This window comes from Tursiops truncatus, chromosome 3 (assembly GCF_011762595.2).
Source record: "Tursiops truncatus isolate mTurTru1 chromosome 3, mTurTru1.mat.Y, whole genome shotgun sequence".
In the NCBI taxonomy this organism is placed as follows: Eukaryota; Metazoa; Chordata; class Mammalia; order Artiodactyla; family Delphinidae; genus Tursiops; species Tursiops truncatus.
In genome coordinates this window covers 36,053,501-36,071,717 of record NC_047036.1, presented here as the reverse complement: position 1 = coordinate 36,071,717, position 18,217 = coordinate 36,053,501, and the positions used below count along the sequence as shown (strand labels likewise).

General features: G+C 39.1%; 1 protein-coding gene across 8 annotated transcripts in view; it reads right to left on the bottom strand.

The window, feature by feature from the left end:
• Positions 1 to 527: 527 nt before the first annotated feature.
• NNT (nicotinamide nucleotide transhydrogenase) overlaps positions 528 to 18,217 on the bottom strand; it is a 93,043-nt gene continuing 75,353 nt past the window's right edge. For all 8 annotated transcript variants that reach the window (XM_033852850.2, XM_019930059.3, XM_073802092.1 and 5 more), the window contains 3 exons: positions 5,217 to 5,335; positions 3,041 to 3,156; positions 528 to 1,495 (listed from right to left, as the gene is read on the bottom strand). In XM_033852850.2, the coding sequence (XP_033708741.1) occupies positions 1,346 to 1,495; positions 3,041 to 3,156; positions 5,217 to 5,335 (385 nt within the window). In that variant the 3' untranslated portion in view covers positions 528 to 1,345. The remainder of the gene's footprint in view (positions 1,496 to 3,040; positions 3,157 to 5,216; positions 5,336 to 18,217) is intronic.

The following is an 18,217-nucleotide window of genomic DNA, read 5'->3' as shown; positions in this document are numbered from 1 at the left end:
AAACCAACAAATACTATGAGTTTTCAACTCAATAAACATGAGTATTATAGTAAAAAATTTCACACCAGTTATTTCTTTTTCTGATTTAGAGATACTTTTTACATGTTAATAATTGTTTCAAGAAACTTAATGCCAAATTAATTATATATAGAGAGAGAGATATTCCAAATATTCTTCACACATTCAACCTATACAGAGATTTTGGCATAATGGCAAAGTCACGAAGAAAATCTACACTTTTACTGCAAAAGACATAATCTTTACTGGTGCTAAAAAGACATAATCTTTACTGGCGCTTAAACAAAGAGGTAGCTAAAACGTGCCACCATTTCTCTCAAATGTTATCATTTACATAACACCTTAAAACACACTCTGATTTGGGAAAAAAATTATTCTTCCAAGCAGTTAAGACAGATTAATCTCATCTATTTCATGGTAGCAAAATCTTCCTCAGATATTAATAACAGGCAGAATTACTTGAGTTTAGCCTTTCGTCACCAGAGACAATTGCTACATCACTATGCAAACATGGTGAACTCATTTTATTAGTCAAATAGTTGAATTCCATTCAAGTGCACTTAACACAGTACTACACATTATAAATTGATTGAAATTAGAGAGATCTCCAATTGGAAATGGGGTTTAAAAAATACAATTAATGCTGATTTCAAATTATATGTTTCATTGGTGTTCTAATGAAACATACAAAGCAAATGATTTGTTTCCAGCATCTCTGAAAGATTATCTAGTCCTTTAATGTATTAAAATAGAAGTGAGAAAATACACCCCTGAAATATAGAATCAGAAGTACAGTTTGAAAAATTGAAACTGATGTGATATGTTTAATTCAGATTATGGTTAAATGGTAAGAGGACAGCTCAAGAGTTGATGAAAGTTTCAAATTAGTCACATTTGTTGAAAACACATAAATGCAGGTGGCTGTAATGTTTACACTGAGTCAGATTTTTTCAAATCTATGTATAATGTAAGTCCTAAAAAATTCATAAAGACTAATTTCTTAAAACACTGCTGACTGTTGAGGAAAATCCAAATGGATTACATCTAAAATGACGCTGTTCCTTCTCCTTGTGTAAAATACTTTTGGAATTCATAACACAAAAACTATGCACAGGAAGACATTTAGACTTGTCAATCCTTTTTTTAAAATTGAGGGATTGTTGCTCTTGAAAATTTTCCCTGTATTTGCTTTGCTTTCTTCAGAGTCTTCCTTTTCTTTCAAGAGCTCTGATATAGATGTGTATCAGTTGTATATGTTAATAACTTATTTGCCTGTTCCCACAAGTGAAGAGGTGGCTTTGTTAGACAACAGCTTGATCTTTATGTTTTACTTCTGGTAGGATTCTCTAACTTTCGCCTGAAGGGCATCACACGTCTTCTTGGCATCACCTAGAAGCATGGCTGTGTTAGGTTTGTAGAAGATTGGATTGTCCACTGCAGCATAGCCAACACCTAAGGACCTCTTCATAACAATGACCTAAGAACCAAAGATTAAGTGAGATGGTGTATTTAACAGACCTGGCCAGGACTTGTTCTGCAAACAAACATTGCCCTGCCCTGACTTTGAACAAAGCAGGTACCACTACTAATTCTTTACTACAAAGACTTAAAATACACAAGGAGTAGTTTTAAATGCATGTTTACTCTGTATTAACTTTAATTATTTAAATGTGCCCATACTCTTACATCCATTAGAGAAAAGGTCATGTTAACAACAGTGTACCTCCAAGTGATAAGTGATTTTTTTTCTCAGTGCTTTTCTCTATAAAGACTATGTATAACATTTTCTAGTCAGAAAAATAAGCATCTTTCTCTGAATGGGCTAAAGAGAACAAATTTAGTGCATAAGCTTCTACTACCCATCCTAAGATAAATGTAGTTGAGTGGGAAAATGGTATGATTCTTAGTCCATTGCTTTAAAGTAAAGGATATGAGACAGAAAGGATATAAGACAAGAACCCAAAGAGCAATCTAGTGTGTCACAGAAGAGAGCTAATTACTAATAGAATGCCTCCACGAAGAAAAATGAAGGGGTAAGTCCATCCATCTCTAATACTGATGTGTTCTAGACATTTACAATTAATGTTAATTAATTAATTAATGGATGTTGCTGTCCTGTTGAATATCAAGTCAATTCTTCATGAAATGAAAAGACCTTTCTATGGTCTTTTAGGACACGCATTCTATTCAAAAATGGAAGCAGAGCAAATTTATTCATGTTCCATATACCATTGATACAGTAATGTACCCTACAAACTCAAATACTGGTGATCGATGCAACTGTCCATATACACATGAACAAGTGCATGTCGTATCTACTCACTCACCACAAATACTATGTTTAAAACTCACACATTTACAATAAAGAGAGACAAATTAAAGGGAAAATATACGTTACGTTATAATGATTCTTAAAATGCAGATATGACTTGACAGTGTAAAGAAACTTACCCAGTCGGGGCAGAGGAAAATTTATAAGTGTTTGCATTCTCTACAATCTAGCAATTAGCTTTTTCAGAAGTAATGTGCTGTGAGCAGGGCTTGCTTCCTTCCATGTTATTATTTGGTTTTCTAAATCACCCTTCTTCTGTACACTCCATAACATACAAATTCCCTTTCAAAAAACTTAAATGAAAAAATGTGCTCATCTTCGTATGTGAAGGCGATGATACTGACTCACTGTCCTGGAGGGAAGCCATCTGCTTCACTGGACTCGGCCTGGAATTCAGCCAGACTCATCCCAAAAGCTCACAGGTCCTTTTTCAGCTGTAGTTACAGACTGTGTTAATCCATCCAGATAATCTCTTTTAGTTCTAATCGAGATCAGGGCATTCACTCAGGTTCTCTGGTGACAACAGGACAGGCAGAAGCTGGATATAGACAGCTGGACCCTAAATCTACTCTAACTCCTGAGCCTCCTAAAAGGCATCATCATTTCTCATCAAGTGACCAAGGAAAGTTCTGTGTATGTGTTTTAAGAGACCTTTAATTATTAGAATGAAACACAAGTCTGAAACTTTACCTGCTTTGATTTCCAGACCTCGAGGACTGGCATGCCTGCAATAATAGAGTTGGGGTCTTCTTGAGCCGCTGAATTAACAGTGTCATTAGCTCCAATTACAAGGACCAAATCAGTGTCTACATAATAAAAGAAAATATAAAAATTAAAAGGGTCACTTTTACTTTCAGGCAAATTATGGTGACCTGACTTTATAACAACAACAACAGAAGCTAAAATTTATAGGACAAACACTTGTGCTAGGTATTGTACAAAGAGCTTTATCAGAGAGGTTCAGTAACTTAGCCAATGTCACACAGCTTAAAAGCAATAGGTCCTGCATCTGAACCTGAGCACCCTGACTGGAGCTTGCATTATTATGCTTTCCCTCCCCTCAATGGATCTACCTAATCTGACTTTATAGCTCTTTTATGATCCCAAAATGATCTTGCCGGTAACATTAAAGACCTGCACTCCCATAAATGGGTGCTGAATTTTGTCAAAAGCTTTTTCTGCATCTATTGAGATGATCATATGGTTTTTCTCCTTCAATTTGTTAATATGGTGTATCACACTGATTGATTTGCGTATATTGAAGAATCCTTGCGTTCCTGGGATAAATCCCACTTGATCATGCTGTATGATCCTTTTAATGTGTTGTCGGATTCTGTTTGCTAGTATTTTGTTGAGGATTTTTGCATCTATGTTCATCGGTGATATTGGTCTGTAGTTTTCTTTCTTTGTGACATGGATAAAGAAGATGTGGCATATATATACAATGAAATATTACTCAGCCATAAAAAGAAATGAAATTGAGTTATTTGTAGGGAGGTGGATGGACCTAGAGCCTGTCATATAGAGTGAAGTAAGTCAGAAAGAGAAAAACAAATACCGTATGCTAACACGTATATATGAAATCTGAAGAAAAAAAATGGTTCCGAAGAACCTAGGGGCAGGACAGGAATAAACATGCAGATGTAGAGAATGGACTTGAGGACACAGGGAGTGGGAAAGGTAAGCTGGGACGAGGTGAAAGAGAGGCATGGACATATATACACTACGAAATGTCAAATAGATAGCTAGTGGGAAGCAGCCACATAGCACAGGGAGATCAACTCGGTGCTTTGTGACCACCTAGAGGGGTGGGATAGGGAGGGTGGGAGGGAGACACAAGAGGGAGGAGATATGGGGATATATGTATATGTATAGCTGATCCACTTTGTTATACAGCAGAAACTAACAACATTGTAAAGCAATTATACTCCAATAAAGATGTTAAAAAAAAGATCTGCATTCCATTTTCAACTTTTAAAATGACTACTTAATATGCAATTCAATGTCTAAAAGAAAATGGTCTAAGAGTCTGTACTATATTAAAGCTGTGTCCATAATTCCTGGAACTGGCAGGTTTCACACATAATTTAACAACAGTGAAATCTGAGAGGGGGCATAAAATTAAAATGGTCTAAATTCCCTCTTTAAGGATCATAATATAAGGTACATTAGAACTCTGCCAAAAATGCCATGTGAATCTAGACATACACACAATTTCATTATGTTTCTCTAATAAACAGTACTTTTTAAGTTTACAGTGGATACGTGCCAGAGGGAACTGGTTTAATTTTAACAAACATGATCTTGGGCCAAATGTCATTAGCATTCAACATCCACCCAGTGACAGCCACAAAGTCCAACACCTTATCTAGTGAAGTCCTAGTACTTTAAAGAAAACAGAAAACTACTTACTGACCATGAGTTGGTACAACTGAAAACCAGTAAAATCTCAGACACTGGCAAGAATCAGACACTAAATCATCAGCAGAAGCAATTTCATAAATGAGGAACCTGAGGTTGAGTACCTAGTTCAAGGCCACAAGCAAATGAGACTCAGGACCTGGATTCCAAAGCCAGGTCTGTTCCAAATCCCTCTGCAATGCAGTCCACTGCACTGCCTCCCAAGATTTTCACCATCCTTCAGATCTCCTCAGAGGGAGAACATGACCCATGCTGCTTACAAACCTGCTGCACCTTTTTCAGTACTGTCTTTCGCTTATTTAATTTCAACTGCATCCTTACTAGGAGCAGGTTACTCTTCATCTGACTAGTAGGTCTTCAGTAATCCCACAATTTATGCCCTAAGACTGGCATCACTCTATTCATCTAAGAACACCTAAACTTCACCATTATCCCCATCACTTACCTGGGAAATCATGGTTTATCTCATCCATCTCCAACACAATATCATACGGCACCCCAGCCTCAGCCAGCAGCACATTAAGCTGACCAGGCATCCGGCCTGCAACTGGGTGAATTCCAAACCTAGACATGAAACAAATGAACAGCTGGCCTTACTTGATGGGCCGAAACGTACAGAGACCCCAATATCACCTCCAAATCTGCACACTTTGTTCTTGGCATCTCTGCTTCTCCTGGTACTATCTGATCTCTACAAGCAGGAATAGAATCCGTCTAGATATACGGTCAATCTACAAATAGTAAGGTTTGGAGATTCAAGATCTCAGTATATACAAACTGTAACTCCTCTCAAAAAACAAAGTGTGACTTTAGAACCTGACTCTTCCATATATGTTCTAAGTTCAATGAACTCCCAACAACATTAATAATATCACCTTACATTTAATAAGCATTATGTTCTCTCATAATACTTTATAATTTTTGAATCTTTTTGAAGTCAGCCTGGAATTAAACGTTTGCCATGAAAAACACTGTCATGCACATAAGTTAAAGGCCTACTTTCAGCGAGTAATATGCAGCATTGCTCCACATCACAGAAGAAATGTGATAGTAACACGCTGGAGTGTTTGAAAGGCAGAGTAATACACAAATCAGATATCTGCTCTTTTATTAAGGCCAAAGAAACCGAAGCATCAGGCAATTTCGTTCAACCACAGCCATAATGGGATCCCTGAAGTCATGTAATCCAACCTCTTGCCCACAGTATTGATCTCTGTCTCCCCAGCACTGGGCACAGTCCGTAGCACACAGGAAGGACCAAATAAAAAGTGAGTGAGTGAGTGAATGAATGAATGAATCCAGTGAAGAAATGCATTTTATACTACCTCTAGGCAGGGATCCATCCAACCTCAGCTTAAATACCTTCAGTGACAGAAACTAACTCCATTCTAGCTCTATTCCATTACTAGAAAATCCCAATAACTATATATATATAGTTATATATATAACTATATATATATAGTTATATATATAGTTACATATATATCACACACGCTCATCATATTAAACCAAAAAGAACCCCCAACTCATTGCTTTCCAAGGTCTGTAGTCTGAGGGTCTACTCCCTCTTTCACATGTGGATTCCTCTGAGCTAACCTAGGATGCCTATTAAGCAAAACATCTTCAATTCTTTCAACTGTTCAATGACTGACAGGACTTCTAGACTCACTGCTGTCCTAGTCACCTGTTCCTATATTGTCACTGTCCAGCTCAAATTTCAGTCCCCCACCGTAAATACAATATGCTGGATGTGATCTAGATGCACAAGGCACAGCAAGAAAGTCATACCCTCAGGCCCCTTTCAGAAGCCTAGGTCTGTAACAGCTCCCACACCACACTGCTGGTTTTTATCACTGACAGTTATGTAAGATGCCCTATTGGAACTCTACTCAGTGCTCTGTGGGGACCTAATTGGGAAAGAAATCCAAGGAAGAGGGGATATATGTATACGTGTGGCTGACTCACTTTGCTGTGCAGCAGAAACTAACACACCATTGTAAAGGAGTTGTACTCCAAAAAAAAAAAAAAGATGCCCGGTTACTTTTCACAGGAACTGCTGCCAAGCCAGACTTCCCCACTCGTAACACAGTGCGTTAGGAACAGATTAAAAAAGCATAGGAATTGACCCCTCCCAAAGGCAGACCTGAAAAGAGCTATAAAATGGCTGTTTATATTGTCCAAATAACTGATATATGGTTTTCTACATCTTTGAATGAAGTTAATGAAGATAATCTGATAATGAAGAGCCTGAATTACTGGGGAGCTTGTAATTGGAAAACAAGATATCAAATGATAGGTTCTCTTTAATCAATTTATTTTTTTATTTATTTTTGGCCACATTGGGTCTTCGTTGCTACGTGTGGGCTTTCTCTAGTTGCGGCGAGCTGGGGCTACTACTCTTCCTTGCGGCGTGCGGGCTTCTCATTGCAGTGGCTACTCTTGTTGCGGAGCACGGGCTCTAGGCACAAGGGCTTCAGTAAATGCAGCACGTGGGCTCAGTAGTTGTGGCACGCAGGCCCTAGAGAGCACAGGCTTCAGTAACTGTGGTGCCTGGGCTCAGTAGTTGCGGCTCGCGGGCTCTAGAGCACAGGCTCAGTAGTTGTGGTGCACAGGCTTAGTTGCTCCACGGCATGTGGGATCTTCCCGGACCAGGGATCAAACCCGTGTCCCTTGCACTGGTACGCAGATTCTTAACCACTGCACCATCAGGGAAGTCCCTCAAATTCTCTTTTATATAATCTTCATTCTGGGACCGCTGAAAGTTCCTAAATAATCAACTTATGTTTAAAAAACCAGAAACTCAGGGCTAAAAGGAAACAAAACAGTTATCTCTAGGTGGTTGTACAACAGATAATCATTTTACTTCTCCTCTATTTAAAAATGTTTTTCAAATTTTCTATGAGAATGAACAATTTTATGGTGGGAAAAAATGAACTTCATTTAAAATAAATTAATACTTCATGCTTTTATATTGTGATATAATTTACAAATTTCTTATATATTATTTCATTCTATCCCGAATCATCTTTAATAATCTCCATCAAGAATTAGAATTTAGAGCAGCTGATTCAAATCCAGGACTTAGTTAAATAAACTGGGCTTTAGAGCTACATTCCTGTACCTTAAAAAAAGAAGAGAGCAAGAATATATGTAAGAGGGGCTGCTGGCATATATTCTGGCACAATGACTAATACTGACTCTTTGAGATGTGCTATACAACTTGCACAACTTTTTTAGTATAGCTAACCTGTAAGTCAAACTCGGGTCTTTCTGCCTCAAGAGTCTTTTCACTACTATACAATATAGGCAGTATAGTCAAGCATTTAAGAGGTATTTTTGTTTAGTTAGTAGCTCAAGTTAACTAGTTACATGATGTTCAGTACGTTACTTAATAGCTCCCTCTCTCTCAATTTTCCCATAGAGTACTAACCAGATGTTATTACAAGCCCACATCATGCCAAGGGCTATATTAAACTCTGTAGAAGAGGTTTGAGAAATACCTATTTATCTCTGCTTGAATGGGTGAAATAAGGAATTCTAAGAATCCAATTTACAGTGTTGAGAAAAACTGAGCACCCAGAAAGTTTCAAACAATACTATAAGCTATAAATTGTTTTAATTTAATTAAGTATTTGCATGGACATAGGAGACAAAAAATGTCTCTTAGTACACAAAGTACCTGCAACAATGCAAAACATTTACCAGCACCTCTTAAATGATGGGGAAGTAGGTTCTGAAAAATTACTAGGGGTAGGAGGTAGAATGAACTGTATAGAATGGACCATTAATAATCTAAGACTTTTTAAAATTTTTTATTGGAGCATAGTTGATTTACAATGTTGTGTTAGTTTCTGCTGTACAGCAAAGTGAATCAGTTATACATATACATATATCCACTCTTTTTTATTTATTTATTTATTTATATTTATTTTTGGCTGTGTTGGGTCTTCGTTGCTGCGTGCAGGCTTTCTCTAGTTGCGGTGAGTGGGAGCTACTCTTCGTTGCAGTGTGCAGGCTTCTCATTGCAGTAGCTTCTCTTGTTGCCGAGCACGGGCTCTAGGTGCGTGGGCTTCAGTAGTTGTGGCACATGGGCTCAGCAGTTGTGGCTCACGGGCTCTAGAGCACAGGCTCAGTAGTTCTGGCGCACGGGCTTAGCTGCTCTGTGGCATGTGGGATCTTCCTGGACCAGGGCTCGAACCTGTGTCCCCTGCACTGGCAGGCAGGTTCTTAACCACTGTGCCACCAGGGAAGTCCCTCCACTCTTTTTTAGATTCTTTCCACAAACAGGCCATTACAGAGTACTGAGTAGAGTTCCCTGTGCTATACAGTAGGTCCTTATTAGTTATCTATTTTCTATATAGTGGTGTGTATATGTAAGACTCTTTTAAAAGGCATTTAGCATCTCTTCCCTCAGTGGGCTACCTACAGTTTTTTTTTTTTATTGAAGTATAGTTGATTTACTACTTTATTTTGGTGAGAATAAAATTAATAAATAAATAAAATTAATCATTTTTTGGAAATGTAACAGTTCAACAGTTGAGTAAAAATTTTTAAATGTTCTCTAAAACCAAGATTTTTTTTTTTGGCTAGACACTGCTATCCTAATGTCATTGTCTGTTCCAAACCAGGGTTTTTAATCACTCCTGAAAACAAAAGAAATGAGGCAAAATACTGACAATTCATGTTCATACTCTCCATGTAGTTAACACAAACTATATTCAGCACGACTGCAGCTATTTTCAAACTGCCTCAAGCATTTGAGGAAAATGCTTTTTTGGAAAGAAAGCATTTCCAAAATGTTACACAGACTCTTGAGTTGAGATGTCTACTTTAAAATTTTAATACCTCTACAATGGCAATAAGATAAAACATTTGAAAAAAAAATTTCTCCAGGCACCAAACTATATGCTCATTAAATGGGAGTTATTAATACTAACCCTCAATCCTGAACATGAATGTCATTTTAATATTTTAACAATAATATAGAATTTTAAGCATGAATATAAAATATAGAGAGAAAAGTGCAGTATATTGAAATAACCAAAATATACTCCTAAGCCTGCTGATTACATGAATGTAGAAAAAGAAAAGGCATGACGAATGAAGTTTCAGAGGTGCTTGATTTTGTAAACAAGCATCACAGTCTCTAGTTCAGGACTTTTAAACCTTTCTTCAATGATGGGGAGGGATGAACAATCCCTTAGGTTCACAGGAAATAACAGAAGCAGTAAGAAAAAGACAATAACAAACTCAGAGAAGGTAAAGCTCACTTACATGTAATAAACAACTGAATTGTAAAAAAGAGGAAAGACTGAATTTGTGTAATCCTTACAAAAAGTGAGAAAGAAGGCAGAGCACAAAGCAAACTGAATGCGCATGAAAGAATGACATGGACCTGGGTCTTTAAAGGCACGTATGACACTAAGGTGTATAAAGAAAGTAATTTGAACATCAAAATAAATAAGGATAGGGCTTCCCTGGTGGCGCAGTGGTTGAGAGTCCGCCTGCCGATGCAGGGGACGCGGGTTCGCTCCCCGGTCTGGGAAGATCCCACATGCCGCGGAGCGGCTGGGCCCGTGAGCCATGGACGCTGAGCCTGCGCGTCCGGAGCCTGTGCTGTGCAACGGGAGGGGCCACAGCAGTGAGAGGCCTGCGTACCGCCATAAATAAATAAATTTAAAATAAATAAATAAGGATAGTCATGGATTATAACCCACTATGGAAAGCGGGAATTCATGAGTCAAGACCGATAACAGATTCATAAGTCAATAAGGAAAGGATGAAAGGAAGGAAGGGAGGGTGGGAACACTCTCCCCTATAGTGGTAGACCATCAACTGATAAATGTAGTGGGGTTATAAGACCACCATTTTGCCACCATCATAATAAAGTTTGGTTCAGATAAAAATCAGCAGCAGCACATGCTCAGTCTAAGGAGTAAAGCTTGAATGAGGAGTAGGATTTTGCAAGGTCTTAAAGAGAGCTCAACAGAGAAAGAAAACAAAAATCAGTAAAGACTTTCAGTGCTTTCTCTGACAGCTACTTTATTGAAATTGATCAATAATAAGTAGTTGTTAGAACGTCTGGATACTTTGCTCAATGGGCATTTGGTTAAGTGGGCAGAGTCTGTATTTCTTTTTCTCCCCAGCTAACAGTTCCTTATAATACCTAATAAAATAAATTACCAAGATTAACAAACCAAATCTCAGCCAAGAAGAACTTAAATTGAAACTAATTTTTTATGTATTTTAAGGCACTGTTTGGTATACACAAAATATTTGGTGTACAGAATATTTTAACTTTATGTTCTTTAAATGTCAAGTGGAAGCAACAGCCAGCTCTACCCACCACGAGCCCCTCCCATCAGGAAACTGGCACAAGCCTCTTAGAGAGCCCCATCCACCAGAGGGCAGACAGCAGAAGCAAGAAGAACTACAATCCTGCAGCCTGTGGAACAAAAACCACATTCACAGAAAAATAGACAAGATGAAAAGGCAGAGGGCTATGGACCAGATGAAGGAACAAGATAAAACCCCAGAAAAACAACTAAATGAAGTGGAGAAAGGCAACCTTCCAGAAAAAGAATTCAGAATAATGATAGTGAAGATGATGCGGGACCTCGGAAAAAGAATGGAGGCAAAGATCGAGAAGATGCAAGAAATGTTTAACAAAGACCTAGAAGAATTAAAGAACAAGCAAACAGAGATGAACAGCACAATAACTGAAATGAAAACTACACTAAAAGGAATCAGTGGCAGAATAACTGAGGCAGAAGAACGGATAAGTGACCTGGAAGACAGAATGGTGGAATTCACTGCTGTGGAACAGAATAAAGAAAAAAGAATGAAAAGAAATGAAGACAGCCTAAGACACCTCTGGGACAACATTAAACGCAACAACATTTGCATTATGGGGGTCCCAGAAGGAGAAGAGAGACAGAAAGGACCTGAGAAAATATTTGAAGAGATTATAATCGAAAACTTTCCTAACATGGGAAAGGAACTAGCCACCCAAGTCCAGGAAGCACAGAGAGTTCCATATAGGATAAACCCAAGGAGAAACATGCCAAGACACATAGTAATCAAATTGGCAAAAATTAAAGACAAAGAAAAATTATTGATAGCAGCAAGGGAAAAACGACAAATAACATACAAGGGAACTCCCATAAGGTTAACAGCTGATTTGTCAGCAGAAACTCTACAAGCCAGAAGGGAGTGGCAGGACATATTTAAAGTGATGAAAGGGAAGAACCTACAACCAAGATTACTCTACCCATCAAGGATCTCATTCAGATTCGAGGGAGAAATCAAAAGCTTTACAGACAAGCAAAAGCTAAGAGAATTCAACACCACCAAACCAGCTCTACAACAAATGCTAAAGGAACTTCTCTAAGTGGGAAACACAAGAGAAGAAAAGGACCTACAAAAACAAACACAAAACAATTAAATATCAAGTGGAAGAACTAAAGGCACAAAGAATGTGCCCCATCAAAGGCAGAGATTCTATAATTAAATTCAGGGACCCTCATGTGTCATTATTTTTTAATAATGATGAAACAAAATAATTTCCAAAAGAACACATCTTAAAATCAAAAATTTTAGTTTGAAAAGGTCATTTCACATTATGGAGGTTCTTAGTAATATAGTTAACATATCAAATTGCATTAATCAGCTGATTTGTATTCAAAGTTAATGCCAATCTGTATTTCAACTGTCAATTTCAAGTCAACATTCAAAATTAATGCAGGGTTGTTTTCGCACATCAGGAAAAGGTACTCTATCTTCTACCACTGACTAGATCCAATGATAAAACTAAATAACTAGATTTAGTTCAGGGAGTTGCAGCTTAAAAGGATCAGAGGGCACTTGGATAAGTTTCCAGAGAAACACAAAATACCTAACAACTTAGAAAATAACATGCTCTAAGTGAAAAAAGATAAATTGGCTAGAAAAAGAAAGGCAAAACTGATTTTCAAGCAGACCAAATAAAACAGAAGTTGACCAAATATTCCTCATTTTCATTAAACAGAAGAAAAGAAAACAGTCTTCAAATGCAAGAGAAAGAGTTGCAATTAACTTAAAAAAAATACTTTCTGTCAACAATTAGAACAAATTTCCTAGTTAGGGAAAGTTTCAGGCTTTTCTGTGGATCAGGCAGAGACAGGTTCATTCATCTGAGCTGACATACAAACCACCAATTCAGTACAAAATGGATTCAAGGGGATTTGACAAATAAATGTAAAGGATGGTTGGCTGGCAGTGGACATAGTCAAGGCAGTTATGATAGCTGAGACAGCTCTTCATTCATGGGAGGAGGAGGAGGGATAAAAACTACTAGTAAGCGAGAGCAGCAGCTTTGGTGGAACTGAGGATTCCCAGAACAACTGCAAGACATTGCTCTACCTCAGTCCTATACTACTAACTGCAATGAATGTGCTCTTTTGAGATCTTCATAGTAAATCTTGGACGCCAAAAATTTCTCCTAGGGCTTCCCTGGTGGCGCAGTGGTTGAGAGTCCGCCTGCTGATGCAGGGGACGCGGGTTCGTGCCCCGGTTCGGGAAGATCCCACATGCCGCGGAGCGGCTGGTCCCGTGAGCCACGGCCACTGAGCCTGCGCGTCCGGAGCCTGTGCTCCACAACGGGAGAGGCCACAGCGGTGAGAGGCCCGCGTACCGCAAAAAATAAATAAATAAATAAAATTTAAAAAAAAAATTTCTCCTAATTTCCCAATCCTTCTGAGCATCAATAAGTGCTTCCTGTTTCCCCCAGGTCCCTTCCTCTCCCCAAAACCTGATTGGTGAGGCTTAAGAAAGACTAAGAGTCACTGTGCTAACATGACATTTAAGGTCTGTACTAGCTTCCTATTGCTGATATAGCAAATCACCACAACTGTAGTAGCTTAAAACAACACAAACTGATTATAGAGGTCTGACATCCAAAATCAGTTTCTCTGTGCTAAAAAATCAAGGTGTTGGCAGGGCTGCACTTCTCTCAGAGGCTCTAGGAGAAAATCCGTCCCTTGCCTTTTCCAGCTTCTGGAGGCCCCCATTCCGTGGCTTGAGGCTACATCACTCTGACTCCTGCTTCCACTGTCACACCTCCTTCTCTGATTCTGACCCTCCTTCCTCGCTCTTGTAAGAACCCTAGTGATTACATGGGTCCACCCAAATAATTCAGAATCATCTCTCCAGCTCAGAATCTTCACTGAATCTACAAAGTTTCTTTTGCCATATAAGGTAACATATTCACAGGTTTGGGGGTTTTGGAGGTGGGTATCTTAAGGGCCATTATTCAGCCTACCACAAACTCCCTTTCTAGTCCTAAAATTCCATGAACCAGAGATTCTAATTTAGCTGAGTAAACCAATACATACTTTGTGGTTTACTTTTGTATTTCAATTCTGTATCCCTCCTTGATTCCAGTAATTAAAAAAAAATTTAATTTATTTATTTGTTTTTAATGCTGCCTTTGCTTATCTTTAAATTATTCCATCTGGCAATCATCTTTATGCTTTAAGTGAGGTGTCTTGGTCCAAATTAGAAATTAAAGACCTCCAAATGTATTTGTTATTATTGTAATATTTGATTAGCTGCAGACTGCATAAAGACAATGTTTCTGTTGAGCTAGTTGTGAAGGGTAAACAGTCATAAAGCTAACTAACATGTTATGCTGAATATCCCAAAGGACAGATCACTTTATATCTGTTTGCACAATAATTTGTTATAGTAAACTTTAAGAATCTAAAGTTGGAAAGAAACACATGCCAGACGATTCCAAGAGAATGCCAATGTTTTGAGAGAAATGACAGAACACACTAAATTTGGAGAAATATATATGTGCAGGCTGATGAGTCCATGTGAATTTACAACAATTCTGGCCCATGCAACTGGCTAATCTTCAAAGTATGGATTAAAGTTAATTATATCGGACATTGGTTGCCCATGACCAGCAAATGCCAGGAACTAAGGGCCAAAGCTCATCAACATTCCGTCACCACATGAAGAATATCCAGAATTCCAAAGTGCAAAGCCTACCAGCCTTTTGGTTCTTCCCCATGAACCATGAAAATTATCTTTATTGTATACATGCTTCACAAAACAGGATCAGCTGTCCTTGTCTATAACGTAATGCTACAGAAGGGGAATAACTACTAAAACGCGATCACGGAAAAATCCTCCATGCTCCCAGAATTCTTTCTTTATGCTCCCCCTCCTTACGATGCACTGCAGCATAGGAACTGGCTGAAGACTGTGCTCTCCAAACTGGGAGCAACTTGGGAATAGGAACTGTCTCTTATTTATCAGTTCCCCCAGTACCTGGCACTCTATTAGAGCGACTCAAATAAAGGGAGGGAAGGAAAGGGTTTTGTTTGTTTTTTTTTGCGGTACACGGGCCTCTCACTGTTGTGGCCTCTCCCGTTGCGGAGCACAGGCTCTGGACGCGCAGGCTCAGCGGCCATGGCTCACGGGCCCAGCCGCTCCGCGGCATGTGGGATCTTCCGGGACCGGGGCACAAACCCGCGTCCCCTGCATCGGCAGGCGGACTCTCAACCACTGCGCCACCAGGGAAGCCCAGAAAGGGTTTTAAGGAACATAGTGTGCCCAACGAAGTACACTGACTCAAACTTTCTATCATCTCTTTTTAGAGAAAGATTTCAGGGAAGTAGTAAAGAGTAGCAGTTAAAAGCTCTAGAGTGCCACTGCCTGCGTTCAAAACATTTGGACAATTTACCCGTGTGCCTCACTTTCCTCATGTGTACAACGGGATTCATAATAAAGCCTCTTCAGAGGATTATTGTGAGATTTAAGGGAGACAGTTCATGTAAAGAGCTTTTTATACTTTAGACCACTGCCTGGCATACATAAGCCCTTAATAAATGTAACCTGAAACTATAATAGTCTATTGAAATACATTTTGTGATATAAATGCTCATCTGTATTGCTCAAATAAATGCGCATTTTTAATGATCATTTACATTTAAAAAAACCCACAAATTTTTACACTAAAACAAATGTGGTTTGTTATCAACATTTCCGAATTAATTTTCTAATTTTTACCTTGAAATCCCACTAAGTATCAATATGGTCCAACGAAAGCCAGAAATTCTTTGTACTTGCAACTACACAAAAAAAACTAGAGAAATTATATTGTCAATATAGACTGAGGCCAATAATTGCCAACAGCGCACACATTGGTCGCAGTTAATATTCAAGTGTCGAATAGTGTCAAATTTCAAAAGGCCACGTTTAACCCTTCTATAGATACCATTAAGGCAAAAAAGTACTGTTTCCTAGATTGGTTCAAGAAGGCGGAGTAGAAGAACGTGCACTCACTCCCTCTTGCGAGAGCACCAGAATTACTCATCGACAGGAAGACACTGAAACTAACCAAAACAGACACCCCACATCCAAAGACAAAGGAGAAGCCACAATGAGACAGTAAGGGGGGGCGCAATCTCAATAAAATCAAATGCTGTAACTGCTGGGTGGGTGACTCACAAACTGGAGAACACTTATACCACAGAAGTCCACCCACTGAAGGTTCTGAGCCCCACATCAGGCTTCCCAACCTGGGAGTCCAGCAACAGGAGGAGGAATTCCCAGAGAATCAGCCTTTGAAGGCTAGCAGTATTTGACTGCAGAACCTGGACAGGACTGGGGGGAGCAGAGACTCCACTCTTGGAGGGCACACACAAAGTAGTATGCGCATCGGGACCCAGGGGAAGGAGCAGTGACCCCATAGGAGACTGAACCAGACCTACCTGCTAGTGTTGGAGGGTCTCCTGCAGAGGCAGAGAGTGGCTGTGGCTCACTGTGGGACAAGGACACTGACAACAGAAGTTCTGGGAAGTACTGCTTGGCATGGGCCCTCCCAGAGTCTGCCATTAGCCCCACCAGACAGCTGGTAGGCACCACAGCTGGGTCACCTCAGGCCAAACAACCAACAGGGAGGGAACCCAGCCCCACTCATTAGCAGTCAAGCAGATTAAAGTTTTACTGAGCTCCGCCCACCAGAGCAACACCCAGCTCTACCCACCATCAGTCCCTCCCATCAAGAGGCTTGCACAAGCCTCTAAGACAGCCTCATCCACCAGAGGGCAGACAGCAGAAGCAAGAACTACCATCCTGCAGCCTGTGGAACAAAAACCACATTCACAGAAAGACAGACAAGATGAAAAGGCAGAGGACTACGTACCAAATGAAGGAAACCACAGAAAAACAACTAAATGAAGTAGAGATGGGCAACCTTCCAGAAAAAGAATTCAGAATAATGATAGTGAAGATGATGCGGGACCTCGGAAAAAGAATGGAGGCAAAGATCGAGAAGATGCAAGAAATGTTTAACAAAGACCTAGAAGAATTAAAGAACAAACAAACAGAGATGAACAATACAATAACTGAAATGAAAAATACATCAATAGCAGAATAACTGAGGCAGAAGCACAGATAAATGACCTGGAAGACAGAATGGTGGAATTCACTGCTGTGGAACAGAATAAAGAAAAAAGAATGAAAAGAAATGAAGACAGCCTAAGAGACCTCTGGAACAACATTAGATGCACCAACATTCACATTATAGGGGTCCCAGAAGGAGAAGAGAGAAAGAAAGGACGCAAGAAAATGTTTGAAGAGATTATAGTTGAAAACTTCCCTAACACGGGAAAGGAAACAGCCACCCAAGTCCAGGAAGTGCAGAGAGTCCCAGGCAGGATAAACCCAAGGAGAAAGACACCGAGACACATAGAAATGAAATTGACAAAAATTAAAGACAAAGATAAATTATTAAAAGCAACAAGGGAAAAAGACAAATAACATACAAGGGAACTCCCATAAGGTTAACAGCTGATTTCTCAGCAGAAACTCTACAAGCCAGAGGGGAGTGGCATGATATATATAAAGTGATGAAAGAGAAGAAACTAAAACCAAGATTACTCTACCCGGCAAAGATCTCATTCAGAGTCAATGGAGAAAATTTAAGCTTTACAGACAAGCAAAAGCTAAGAGAATTCAGCACCACCAAACCAGCTCTACAACAAATGCTAAAGGAACTTCTCTAAGTGGGAAACACAAGAGAAGAAAAGGACCTACAAAAACAAACACAAAACAATTAAGTAAATGGTCACAGGAACATACATATCGATAATTACCTTAAATGTGAATGGATTAAATGCTCCAACCAAAAGACACAGGCTCGCTGAATGGAAACAAAAACAAGACCCATCTATATGCTGTCTACAAGAGACCCACTTCAGACCCCAGAGACACATACAGACTGAAAGTGAGGGGATGGAAAAAGATATTGCATGCAAATGGAAATCAAAAGAAAGCTGGAGTAGCAATACTCATATCAGATAAAATAGACTTTAAAATAATGTTACAAAAGACAAGGAAGGACATTACATAATGATCAAGGGATCAATCCAAGAAGAAGATATAACAATTATAAAT